This window comes from Pituophis catenifer, unplaced genomic scaffold (assembly GCF_029215685.1).
Source record: "Pituophis catenifer annectens isolate HBS135680 unplaced genomic scaffold, rPitCat1.0.hap2 SCAF_1, whole genome shotgun sequence".
NCBI classification, from domain to species: domain Eukaryota; kingdom Metazoa; phylum Chordata; class Lepidosauria; order Squamata; family Colubridae; genus Pituophis; species Pituophis catenifer.
The window spans coordinates 37339365-37352567 of record NW_027256881.1 but is presented as its reverse complement, the minus strand read 5'-3'; the positions used below and the strand labels follow the sequence as shown (position 1 = coordinate 37352567).

Sequence of the window (13203 nt, the reverse complement as noted above, 5' to 3'; positions counted from 1 at the left end):
AGTTTGCAACAATATGATTTTTCAGAGGAAGTGACATCAAAGTCCGGATAGCTATTGTTTTAAAGTTGTATGTGTGTTTGCCTTCATGCTTCTAGTAAATGCATCTTGAGACTCTACTGGTAAGCAGAAAGAAAAAATAGTTTTTATTAACAATTATCCAAACAAAAATATCTTGCAGATTAATTTAGAACATTTAACAGTTTTTGTACTAATTCATTTGGTAATAGTTTAGGGCATGTGGTGAATGTAATACATAAGAATGGAAAGTAATATTCATATATTTTTATTATTTCTTAATAAAGTATTAATTACTACTTGACAATTTAAATAAGTCTGATGACTGGAATCTGTTGATTTGCAATTACATTTAAGCATGACAGCACTTTCAGATCTGAAATTATCTGCATATAGTTGAAGCTAACTTGCTGATTTCTTTTCTATCATCTTCTAGATCCTATTAAATTCTTTTCCACATTAGTTGTCAACAAACATGTTATTTTTCTGCTGAATATGTGATTGTTACTGTATAAATAAATATCTTACTCCTCTTTCAAAGTGAATCTGCATGCCGATTCTACAGTCAACAAATGAAGGGGAAGCAGCTAGCAATCAAGAAAATGAACGAGATCCAGAAGAATATTGATGGCTGGGAAGGAAAAGACATTGGACAGTGCTGCAATGAATTTATTATGGAGGGAACTCTCACGCGTGTGGGTGCCAAACATGAAAGACATATATTTCTCTTTGATGGTCTGATGATTTGTTGTAAGTCAAATCACGGGCAACCAAGACTGCCTGGTGCTAGCAATGCAGAATATCGTCTGAAAGAGAAATTTCTTATGCGAAAGGTACAGATCAATGATAAAGATAACACTAACGAGTACAAGCATGCTTTTGAAATCATTTTGAAAGATGAGAACAGTGTTATTTTTGCTGCTAAATCGGCTGAAGAGAAGAACAACTGGATGGCAGCCTTGATCTCTTTACAGTACAGAAGTACCCTGGAACGCATGTTAGATGTAACAATGTTGCAAGAAGAGAAAGAGGACCAGATGAGATTTCCAAGTCCTGAGCTATATAGATTTGCAGAACCTGATTCTACAGAAAATATTGTTTTTGAAGAAAACATGCAGCCAAAATCTGGAATCCCCATTATTAAGGCAGGAACTGTTGTCAAACTGATTGAGAGACTTACATTCCACATGTATGCAGGTAAGGAATCTTTTCAAATCTTTAAAATATCTGAGTTATTTTTTTAAATATCTCTGTATACCAGTAGAACCAGAAAGGTTGGATTTGATTTAATTTTGTTTGCTAGATTTGTCTGCCATTTGTTCAAAGGCTCTAAGGGGATAGCAAGTCAAAACATACAAAGAATCCCTTCAATAGCAGTAAAGGCAACAACAGGTTGAGACCATCCCATTAAAAAAAAAATAAAAAAATACCAGCAGTGTCAAAGATACAGGTACAAAAAAAATCAATCTCTGCTTTACCTTGTACCTTGAATAGGTTTGTTTGCTTCATTGGCCATCTTCTTAATTTTAAGAACATATTACCAAAGTAAAATTGCTCAGTTACTATGCCTTAGATGACGGATCATTTAATTTTGCATTAAAATATAAAGAAGCACTGAGTATCAATGAAAAATAATAAAGTACTACCACTGTTTGTTCAGTTGTAAGATGTGTTTGTAAAACTATCAGAGACAAACAGGCATTAAAGATTCATTATGTTTGTTGTCTTCAAGACTGCAACCTGCAGTGCAGCTTAAGCAAGAAGATATTTTCAAAAAAGGAATCTTATATTTCAGTAAAATGATTTTGAAATAATATGCTACAACCCATTATGTTAAATAGATAATTTTGTAAAGGTGATACTGTAACACTGCAATAAATGACTGCAGTAAAGCTGTATTTCCTGGGTCACTTGATTCAGATCATCTAAAAACTTTTGAGCATAAGATCACAATTGCTTGTGTCAAAGCTGCTCTGCTCCTTTCCTTAATTCTGTTGCTTACCAGAAACTTGTGTCTCTCTGCCTCAACAGTTGTTGCCTCCTGTCCTTCTCATCAGAACAAACTCCAATATCATTTATCTTGCCATTCTCCTTTCTAAATCATTTTTTGTCTTGTCCTGTCATCCTCTCATGTTTCCAATCCTGGCTGCAACCTCCTATCTTTCTCCACTAGCCATAAATCCTTATGCCCCTCTTTGCCTCTTCTACCATGTTCCCTTTGCACATGTCTGTCCAAATGCTGTTTAAAATTCCCAGGAGTTTTGGCATGTTTATATATGAATAAAGTGAGATATAAAAATAAGGAACTGGGAGGCTGGCAGTAACAGAACCACATTGATTGATAGAATTGAGTGCCAATTTTTAAAGAAAGATATCCTCAAACTGTAGATAGCATGTTAAGTTAGCCCTCCTGTTAACATGTTTGTTTATATTCTGAAAATTGAAGGCTAAAAGTATTTCCCATTAAAGAAAAAGAAATACAGAATTGGAAGGGGCAATTTAAGCTATCAAATACAAAAAGGAATAAGAAATAGTAAGCCAAAGAAATTAAAACATGAAATTAAAAAAGAAAGGAAAAGGAACCATAGTAAAATTAGTTTACAATAATATTCTTCACCATATATCTCTGTGCCTTTCTGTCTTTGTTTCTGATCTGTCTGTATGCTGCTTTATACATTGCTTTTCTCTGGCTTTTTAGCTCTTCGTTTTTCTGCACTTCAATTGCAATTCCATCACTTCAACTTTTTTGGGCTTCTCTTTCTTCTCAACCTGTTCATTTTTCTGTTGTGTATTTGTTTTGTGGTCTAATTTTCATTCATTGTCTCTGAATACCAAATATCTAGCATACTTTTTTTATAGTGATCATACATTCTTTTACCCAGCTCTCACTTGATAACTATTTATTTCTTGCAAGAGACAACATACTGCCCATTCCAGTATCTTTTTACCAACATTTGCATATCCTAAAAAAATTTTTTATACTTACCGTACTTTTCGGAGTATAAGACACACTTTTCCCCACCTAAAAGAGGGTGGAAATGTTGGTGCATCTTATACACCGAATACAGCCATTTTTGGCCTCCTGAAACCCTGCTCCGCACATTCTGTTTTCATGAAAAACACGCCCGTTTTTCACAAAAACGGGATGCGCAGAGGGTTTGGGAGGCCTGCAGAGTGCTCCTGGGGGCTGGGAAGCGCAAAAACGTGACACAGGAGTTTGGGAGGTCAAAATCGGGCCTGTTTTTCGCAAAAACAGGGGCGCTTTTGCCCTCCCCAGCCCCCAGGAGCACTCTGTGGCCTCCCAAACCATCTGTGCACCCCGTTTTTGCAAAAAACGGGCTCATTTTTTGGCCTCCCAAACCCCCCATGGATCACATTTTTGCCCTCCAGAGCCTCCAGGAGCACTCTGCAGGCCTCCCAAACCCTCTGCGCATCCCATTTTTGTGAAAAACGGGCCCGTTTTTGGTCTCCCAAACCCCCCATGTAGGGGGAGGCCTGCAGAGTGCTCCTGGGGACCGGGGAGGGCAAAAACTTTCTTCTTCTTTTTTACCTCTGATTCACCCTAACATTTGCTATAAATTAACAGCAAAGCATCACCTGCATAAAAACTCCCCAGCCATCACATCTGTAATCACCAAAAGCATTCATTGCAAAATTATCTGTAAATAAGCGATGAAGGGAACATCATGCATATACTCTTGTTCCTTGCTCAATGGCATACCTAAGCATTCCATTTATTCATTTGTATGCTTTACTTGTATCATCTGTTGCACTCTTGCTACATTCAGAAATCAAGTTTAAATTTCACATTCATGTAAAACATTTTGTAATTCAATCCTTTTTTATAATTTTGTTTCTGTAATGCTACAGTCAAATGCAACGAAGTATTTTGGAGCAAGTGGGTGAGCTGTGAGTGCCTTCTTAATTCAAACATGTATTTTCTGGAGATTGCCAAAAATGATCTGTCCCACATTCAGAACTTATCACTCCTGTATCTTTCATTAGTTATCATAGTAGTTCATCATAAACCAGTTATGTTTTTATGTTTCGGTTCATTCTATTGGCATACATCTACATATAAATAGACTCTCTTATTTCAAATTTATATTTTTCTCAGACAATCACCATACAGTCACAGAATATAAGTGTTGGACTGGACCTTGGAAATCATCTAGTCCAACCTCCTGTTCAGTGTAAAAATCTACTATTGTTGCATCTTCAACAGATGATCAAACATGCCTTTGTTGAAATACCCCTAGCAAAAATCACAACATCTTCTGTCAAGTCTGTTTTATTGTGGAACAGTTCTTATATTTTATAATTTTTTCTTGATGTCCAAATGATGTCTGCTTTCTTGTAATTTAAACTGATGACGACTTGTCTTCCGAAACAATTCTGCTCTGTTTTCTGATAGGTAGCGATGGCGGCGGGTGGTTCGGAGAACCGGTAGCAAAAATCCCTGCCCCCCTCCTCCCCCATGCCCAGCTGAGCCACAGGATCATCAGAGGCTTTTTTTTTTTACTTTTAAAAGCATATTTTCTACAAAATGCTTTTTCGTCTCTTCCAACGAAAAAATGCTTTTAAAAATGAAAAAAAAAAAGCCTCTGATGATCGCGCGACTCAGCTGGGATAGTAGAGGCTTTTCAAAGCATTTTTTCTGCAATTTCTTGGCCGAAGAGGTGGTAAAAAAAAAATGCTTTGAAAAGTCTCTGAGAATCCCAGCTGAGTTTCCTGATCGGCAGAGAGATATTTTTTAAAATGCCTCTCTGACGATCCCAGTTGAGTTTCCTGATCGGCAGAGGCTTTTCAAAGCATTAGAAAAAATGCTTTGAAAAGTTTAAAAAAAAAAAAAAGTTGGCCACGCCCACCCAGTCACATTAACCCACCACCACCAAGCCACGCCCACAGAACCGGTAGTAACAAATTTTACATTTCACCCCTGATTCGGCCCCTATGGCCTAAAAATGACCAAAGCCCAGTTTTATCTTAATCATACCCACACTACATACCTCTAATGTGGGAACTACTTGCAGGCCGAAATACAACTTTCTGCCTCCCATCAATTAGGAGACATAAGTATTGTTCTGAGAAACCCTCAGAATGGCACATTCATCCTTGAAATGACAATGGGAGTGGGGGAAAGAAGTATTGCAAAAAGGTCTACCACTAATGAAAAATAAACTCTTATTTTATTTTATATTTTAAAGTCTTTCAAAGCAGTTTTCCCCCAAATGGCCTACATTTTCTTCTTGTTTTTTAACATTTATTTCGTCATTGTGTTTGAACAGCACTTGCACACAAATGGGTGGGAGCCGGAAATTACCATTCTCTAGAAGAACTTCCTTTTAAAAGTATTTTTGATTGTTCATTGGCCATCTGGTCTGGCTTGGGATAACAGAAATTATACAAACACTGTTTTGGTCCAAATCATTAATAGTACAAATGTTAATATTACAATCTTTCACGTATATAGCTTTATGAATTTCACTGTATTGCCTTTCACTTACTAAAATCTGGACTAAGAATCTGAAAAGAGAGTCTGGCTAAACTCCAGTATACCTCTCTGCTACAGATAGCGTATAACAACTGGATTACTTTTAAGAAATCACAACCCTTGTTTCACTCAAATGTTTATAAAGATACATGTCCTAGTGCTTACTATCTGAAGCATATATTATTGTAGAATCGTGCTGTTCCTTGTGTACCTAACCCTTTTGCTGCTGTTCTGCTCCTTACCTAATCAGACAGGACTGGTTCCACACTATTTATCTATCTGTCTGTCTGTCTGTCCATCATCCATCCATTGTATATGGCTGCCAAATTCACACCTAGGTGTCTCTAGATGGATTACAAACTTTAAAAATCCACAACATAAAACCCCATAAAACATCACCTCACATTGCTTTAAACATGGTCTGTTTGGGATATGCTTAGATTACATGTGATCCAGCTACTGTAGCTATTTCAGGAATCTATCATTAAAATAAACTATTGTTTAGCACAATACTTCATTATGGTCAAGCAAAAACTATGGTTATAAGCTTCCAAAGAAGCCAGAATCAGGAAGCAGTTAATCACAGTGTCTAGTTACATGTAAGGATGGCAATATGTGTTGTATTTTGGGTTAACAGGATTTGATTTCCAGAACTTCATTATCCTGCTCTTAAATGTTAATGGGTCTGAATCTAGCATTTGGTAGGTAGAGGAGAGCCAGTAGCTTAGTTCCCTGGAGAACAGATGTGAAATAATTTCTTTCCATTCATGATTTTGTTTATAATTAAAATATGAAAATTGATGGATAATGGGACAAAAAGGTCAGGGGGAATTGACTTATGAACTCTATGTAGACAGTAATAGAGTTTTTTTATTCATACTCAGAAACTTGTTTCAACTTTCTTCACATTCTGGTATGTATAATATAAGCTGCTTCTCTGTTTTTATAAGCTCCTCTGTTTCATGAGTGAATACTTCCAGTTTTAAAAAAAATCTTGCAAGTTTTTTTCTCTGATAAGGTTGTGATAGTCTATTTATAAGTTTTGGTACATTGAATGCATGTGCGTCAGCATAGCATCAATTTCCTTTGTTAAGGCATTCAGGAATTATTATTATTTTTAGAAGGTCTTTTATAGCTTTTAAAATGCCTGTGTTGAAGAGACATTTATCACAGATGGGCATCCTGGTTAATTGTGTGTATATTTGACTCAAATAAATGGCTGTTTGAAGTCTTGTAGCAACACTATCCAGTAGGAAAAATGCACTTGCTATGTAGCTACTTTGAAACTAAGATTTTAAAACATAAATATTTACATCTATATTGACTGTAAGGTTTTGTTATCATTTGTAATATGTGCAAATGGCCAATCTTTCTCTTGGTTCTACTGCAGCATTAACACATGTTTCTTAGCCATCCATGGGCATTAATAGGTCTTTGAATGACTTTCTGATCATCCCTTTCCTTCTCATGCTGAAGAGTAAAAGCTAACTGGCTGATTATAATGCAGACATAATAAAGTAGTGTTAAGAGATAGTAAGATGAAATTAATTCTTATATTAGTGGGCAGAACTAGAAAACAATATGCCCCTTTTCCATTAATCAGTGAACTGAGAGACGTCCTCCTCTTCATGACTGGAGTCAATTGACAAACGCTGTTTCTATCTATTTGGTTCATCTTTCTTTCATGGGTAGGAAAAATGCTTCCAATGCTCTCCAGAGTGATGAGAAATATAAATAACTAAATGAAAACAGGTTATCTGCATAAACTATAAGATGAAGGGTTCTTTTTTTTTCCCCAAATCATTTTCTCTCCAGACTAGTTGGGGAAGCAAAGAAAGGCAGCAACAGTAAGTTGATTTCTTGGTATGTAGTATATTAAAATAGGTGAAGTTAAATTCAGTCCTGCAAGGGTTGCCAATCATTGCAAAGATAGTGGAAATGAGTAGAGTACCTTCAACCTTTTTCCTCCAGCTTGAAACAGATTGTTTAATGTTCCCTGAAAGGGTTGTTTATTCTGAAATGTTCTCTACCGTTGCTCCACTTCTGAGATGAAGGCTAAAGACAATCCTTGCTTGTTTTCAGTTGCGCCCCCTTTACAGTTCAACTCATACTGGACATGTTAGATAGGCTTGATGAGAGTTCAATACATCAGAAGGACTTCTAGTTGTCTACTTTTGCACCAAGAAGTGTGCTTTCCTGTTTAAGCATGCTTTTTATTTTTACTCTTTTTTACATTCAGCCTACTGTATTGAGTTCCCTGGGAATCTAAGGAAAGATCAGTCTTCTGAAAATGCCATTACTTGTCATTAGTTTGGCTTAACAAGTCCCTTAAGTGAGAATGTCCTGAACTGAGTATCCTTCTGCTTATCTTGGATTGTTTCCTGAAATCTGTCAGGAATTAATATCCTTTTCCTGTTTCCTCAGTCATCATTAAAGCATAGTTGCTATTAAATGGTCTGCATTACATTGTAATAGCGGAGGCTTTTAGCTATCATCACAGGTCTTCCTTCATAAGCTGCCTAAGTCATTCTTTTTCTATTCTAGATCCCAATTTTGTTCGAACATTTCTTACCACATACAGATCTTTTTGTAAGCCTCAGGAATTACTGAGTCTCCTGATAGAAAGGTGAGTGAATCTTTCTGAAATACTGCCTTATGACTTTTTTTCCTTCTTGAGATTTTTTAAAGTGCTTATTCTTGAGAAGAAGGTTGTTATTTTCCCAACTTAATGTGACATATAGCCTCAGAATGAATTATTTCTCCAAGTAAATTAAAGATTATTTGAGCAAAGTTTATGATTTGTCTTAAGCTCACTTCCATTCCAGATTAATTTAATAAAAATGAAGTAAGATAAATCAACAATCCCATACAGCAGTATCTACAGTATGGATCAGAATTGGCAAGATTGCAGGCAGTATCACAATATAAGACGAATTATATTGTCCAATTAGTACATTATGCTAAGTCATGGGGTGTGTTTTTTTTTAACAAAAATGGACTTGGTACACTTGAATTTCTCCATGTTTTAAATAAATCATTAGCATTCTTCACATTTCCTATTTGTATATAGGGCTTAATCAGTAAAATAATAAAATAATTTTAATAATTAATAAAATACACATTTGTATCACACTTATTTACAAATGTAAACACTTATGTTTGCAATTAAAATGCCATTGGCAAGAGCTGTGGTGGCGTAATGGTTAGAATGCAGTACTGCAGGCTACTTCTGACTGCCAGCTGCCTGTAATTTGGCAGTTCAAATCTCACCAGGCTTAAGGTTGACTTAGCCTTCCATCCTTCCAAGGTCAGTAAAATGAGGACCCAGATTGTTGGGGGCAATATGCTGATGCTGTAAACCGCTTAGAGAGGACTGTAAAGCACTGTGAAGTGGTATATTTGTCTATATGCTATTGCTATTGCTATTGCTATTCCTTTGGTAAATACATATTTGTGTTTCCCTGAAAATAAGACTGGGCCTTATATTAGTTTTTGCTCCAAAAGACGCATTTGGGCTTATTTTCCGGTTAGGTCTTATTTTCAGGGAAATAGGATACTAAAATGCATCCGTCTGGCTGATGATCTTAACTGGGGTTTATTTTGGGGGTAGGGCTTATATTACGAGCATGCAGAAAAATGCTAGGTCTTGTTTTCAGGAAAACATGGTACTTGGGATTATTGCATCTGCGGAAACTTCACACTGCGCTAACTCTCAGAATTATAATTCTATTGGGTTGTCGTCCTGTTTCCTGACTCCCTGTAACTTCCTGAATGATAAAAAAATGCTTCCCTGCATTTATTGTTGCAATTAGTATTTTCCATCTTGCTAAAATAATGTATAAATGTTATACTTAATTATTTAAGTTTCTCTTCATCATCCCATATTAGATTTGAAATTCCAGAACCTGAACCAACAGAAGCAGATCGTATAGCTATGGAGAATGGAGATCAACCTCTTAGTGCAGAATTAAAAAGATTTAGAAAAGAATATATACAACCTGTACAGCTACGGTAAGTATTGAAATGTATTTACCATATTTTTCTATAAGATGCACCAGACCAGAAGACGCACATTAGCTTTAGAGGAGGAAAACAAGGAAAAAAAAGCCTGCCTCTGCCTCCCAGCATCCATCCAGTATGGCTAGCGTTCCCCAGCGGCGAGCAGCTGTGACAGGCGGAAGTGGCAACAGGCGGTGGCCAATACCACCGCCACACCAACCCCCTTCCCCCCTGCCGCAATATTCGCTCTATAACATGCACAGACATTTCCACCCATTTTTGGGGGAAGGAAAGTACGTCTTATAGTGCATATTATTTACTACATTTTTATGCAGACTAACTCCTAACTATTCTGGACAGCTCAAGGGTCTTTAGTTGACAGTGAAAATCATATAATAATTCAGGAGCTGGCAGGGGGTTTTTATGTGCAAAAAACTAACTCAATAATATGAGAGTTCATAGAAGCTTTTGTCAAGGCTTTTGACAATTTTATTTTATTTTATTTTGAAGTGGAGAATGATTTGAGGGCCAGCTTGCACCATAAATAGATGAAATCATTTCTAGGAAATAACTTCCAAAAATATGCCCATAAGGCCTGAAATGGAGCACCCTTTTGTGCATTAAACGTGTAAAATTGCATCTTAATTGTTTCTCGCCTTTAAAATATTGGTTAGGGTCCAAAGGATTATTGATGTGTCCATTCATGCACCAGAGGTGTTTATTTTAGAATTTCCTTCCTAGACAAACCTTTTTTGTCTTTTTTGGTCTTTTCTTAATTCAAATATTAAACAGCAATATAGGTAATCCCCTGGTTACGAGTGTTCCCTTAGTGAATGTTCGAAGTTATGCAATAAGCGCCCCCTAGTGCGAACAAATATGAATTTCGCAGCACCATGGCAGTTGTTCACACTTACAAACAACCGCAGAGGCTCTGAAATATTTGTCCTGCACATTGCCGGCCAAAATGGAGCTTCTGAGGGGCAGATATTACCTAAAATCTTAGTATCCAGTGATGAGTTTTAAGTTCATATTTAACTTAATATAGACCAAATATCTATATTGATTAGGAGACAGATAACATAATGTATAAAGAGTTAATAGTTTAGTTTCCACTCTAGGAGTTCAATTTACTCAGTAATCTTACAAGATTTGTATGTAATAATTCAGTCTAGGAAAAAAATATATTGGCAGCATCACTTACAAAACAATTAGATACTTGTTCCGTTGTTGGACTGTTAAATACAAGAGTGCTTGAACTTGATAACTCAGTCTGAGAATATTAAAAGTTATATTTTCAGTTAATATTTTTTCACAGATTAGAAACTCTCATAAAATAGTATTGTATTTTTCAGAGTATAAGACGCTCCAGACTATAAGATGCACCTACCTTTTTTGGGGAGGAAAACAAGAAGAAAAATCTGCCTCTGCCTCCCAGCAATTTGCCTCCTTGCAGCAAACAGCCTGCTTTAGTTTCATTTTCATTTTCAGCACAACCTGATTAGCACAAGAAAATGAAATCTGCCTCTGCCTCCGCAGCAAACAGCGAAGGTCCGCGCGGCAATAGGCAATGGCAATCCCTGCATCCTGAAACAGCTGAGGGTCAGGAGGCCAATCCAACCAACAATCAGCTGCTTGTGTTAATCAGGCTGTGCTGAAGCTGAAACGGGCTGTTTGCTGCAAGGAGGTAAATTGCTGGGAAGCAGAGGCCAAAGGATGGGGGCCGGTGGGTGGGCAGGGCTACATTCGGTGTATAAAACGCCCCCAAATTTTCACTCTCTTTTAGGGGAGGGGGAGTGCATCTTCTACTCCAAAAAATACGGTACTTCTTGCAAGTTTAGAATTAAAACATAGGTAATCCTTCCCTACTCATATCTAAATACTTCATCTGACATAAAATACTGTTAAGAGTTAGTTGCCATTTCTCCGTCTGCATTTGTGCTGTTCATACATACTGGTTTCTTGTAACTTTGTTTTACTGATATACATTCCATGATTTTTCGGACTAACCTAGATATCAGATAATTTCATAATATGCATGTTTTTTGTGAACAGAAGAATATTTCTTGGTTTTGCAAAATTATGATTAGTATATGATTCCTTGTGATGAGGGGCTAAAGCAATGAGCAAAAAGATAATCATTTTGGGGCATTATAACAGATCCTTCATAGTCTTCACAAACTTTAATCTTGCTGCTTTCAGTTTATATATGATTGATATTGTTGAATCTTACAAAAATTACGTTTATGATTTTGTGGTTCTAAAGAAAGACTTTTCATGAAAGTCCAGAAATTGAATCTTCTTAGTTATAGTTGCATTTCATTTCGTTAGGAAATATAGGCTCCATTACAATCTTGAAACAGAATTTTTCTGTGGGAGTTCAACCTTTTTTTTGTGCACAATAGACAGCCTTAGTTTTAGGTAGTGATCAGCTTGTTGCACAAATTTGCCTTTTAGTCCAAGTGTTAGAACTTGAATGGGAGATTGCTTATGCTAGAAGGACCACTGTTCTCATCCTTTTCAAAGAATGCCCGGTCAGGCTCAGAGTTAAATAAGAGTGCTTATAAATCTGTGCTCCTTCTATCTATGAGTTGCTTAGTGTAAACACTCAAACACTCAAACACTCAGCCCTACTAATTGTTATTTAAAATATGTTTAATAAATATTGATCTCAAATATCTAACCATTTATGTTGCAGAGTATTAAATGTATGTCGACACTGGGTAGAACATCATTTCTATGATTTTGAGAGAGATGTAGATCTTTTGCAACGATTGGAAGAATTCATTGGCACAGTCAGAGGTAATTGATGACCACAAATATCTAGTACTTACATTTTCATTGAGTGTACTTTTCATACCTGTTCCTTATTAATCAAATGGATTCCATTTAATGCTATGTGGAATAGTAAGTACAGTTGCAAGAAAAAGTATGTGAACCCCTTGGGATTACGTGGAGGTTTGCATGAATTGGTCATAAAATGTGCTCTGAACTTCATCTAAGTCACAACAATAGAAAAACATAGTCTGCTTAAAATAATACTACACAAACATTAGATATTGCCATGGTCTAATTGAACATAACATGTAAACATTCACAGTGCAGGAAGGAAAAAGTATGTGAACCTTTGGACTTAATAACTGGTTGACCCTCCTTTGGCAGCAATAACCTCAACCAAACGTTTCCTGTAGTTGCAGATCAGACCTGCACAATGATCTGGAGTAATTTTGGACCACTCCTCTTCACAAAACTTTTTCAGTGTAGCAATATTCTTGGGATGTCTGGTGTGAATCGCTCTCTTAAGGTCATGCCACAGCATTTCAATCGGGTTGAGGTCAGGACTCTGACTGGGCCACTCCAGAAGGTGTATTCTGTCCTGTTGAAGCCATTTTTTTTGTTGAATTACTTGTATGCTTTGGGTTATTGTCCTCTTGCATCACCCATCCTCTGCAGAGCTTCAGTTGGCAGACAGATGGTTATATGTTTTCCTGCAAAATGTCTTGATAAACTCTGGAATTCATTTTCCCATCAGTGACAACAATCCGTCCAGGCCCTGAGGCAGCAAAGCAGCCCCAAACCATGATGCTCTCTCCGCCATGTTTTACAGTGGGGATGAGGTTTTGATGTTGGTGTGCTGTGCCTTTTTTCCTCCACACATAGTGTTGTGTGTTCTTCCCAAACAACTCAATTTTGTTTTC

At 36.7% G+C, this 13203-nt stretch overlaps 1 protein-coding gene across 1 annotated transcript in view; it reads left to right on the top strand.

The window, feature by feature from the left end:
• SOS1 (SOS Ras/Rac guanine nucleotide exchange factor 1) overlaps positions 1 to 13203 on the top strand; it is a 52008-nt gene that overhangs the window by 22969 nt on the left and 15836 nt on the right. The window contains exons 10-13 of the mRNA XM_070932289.1: positions 557 to 1212; positions 8054 to 8135; positions 9398 to 9520; positions 12204 to 12307. Of these exons, the coding sequence (XP_070788390.1) occupies positions 557 to 1212; positions 8054 to 8135; positions 9398 to 9520; positions 12204 to 12307 (965 nt within the window). The remainder of the gene's footprint in view (positions 1 to 556; positions 1213 to 8053; positions 8136 to 9397; positions 9521 to 12203; positions 12308 to 13203) is intronic.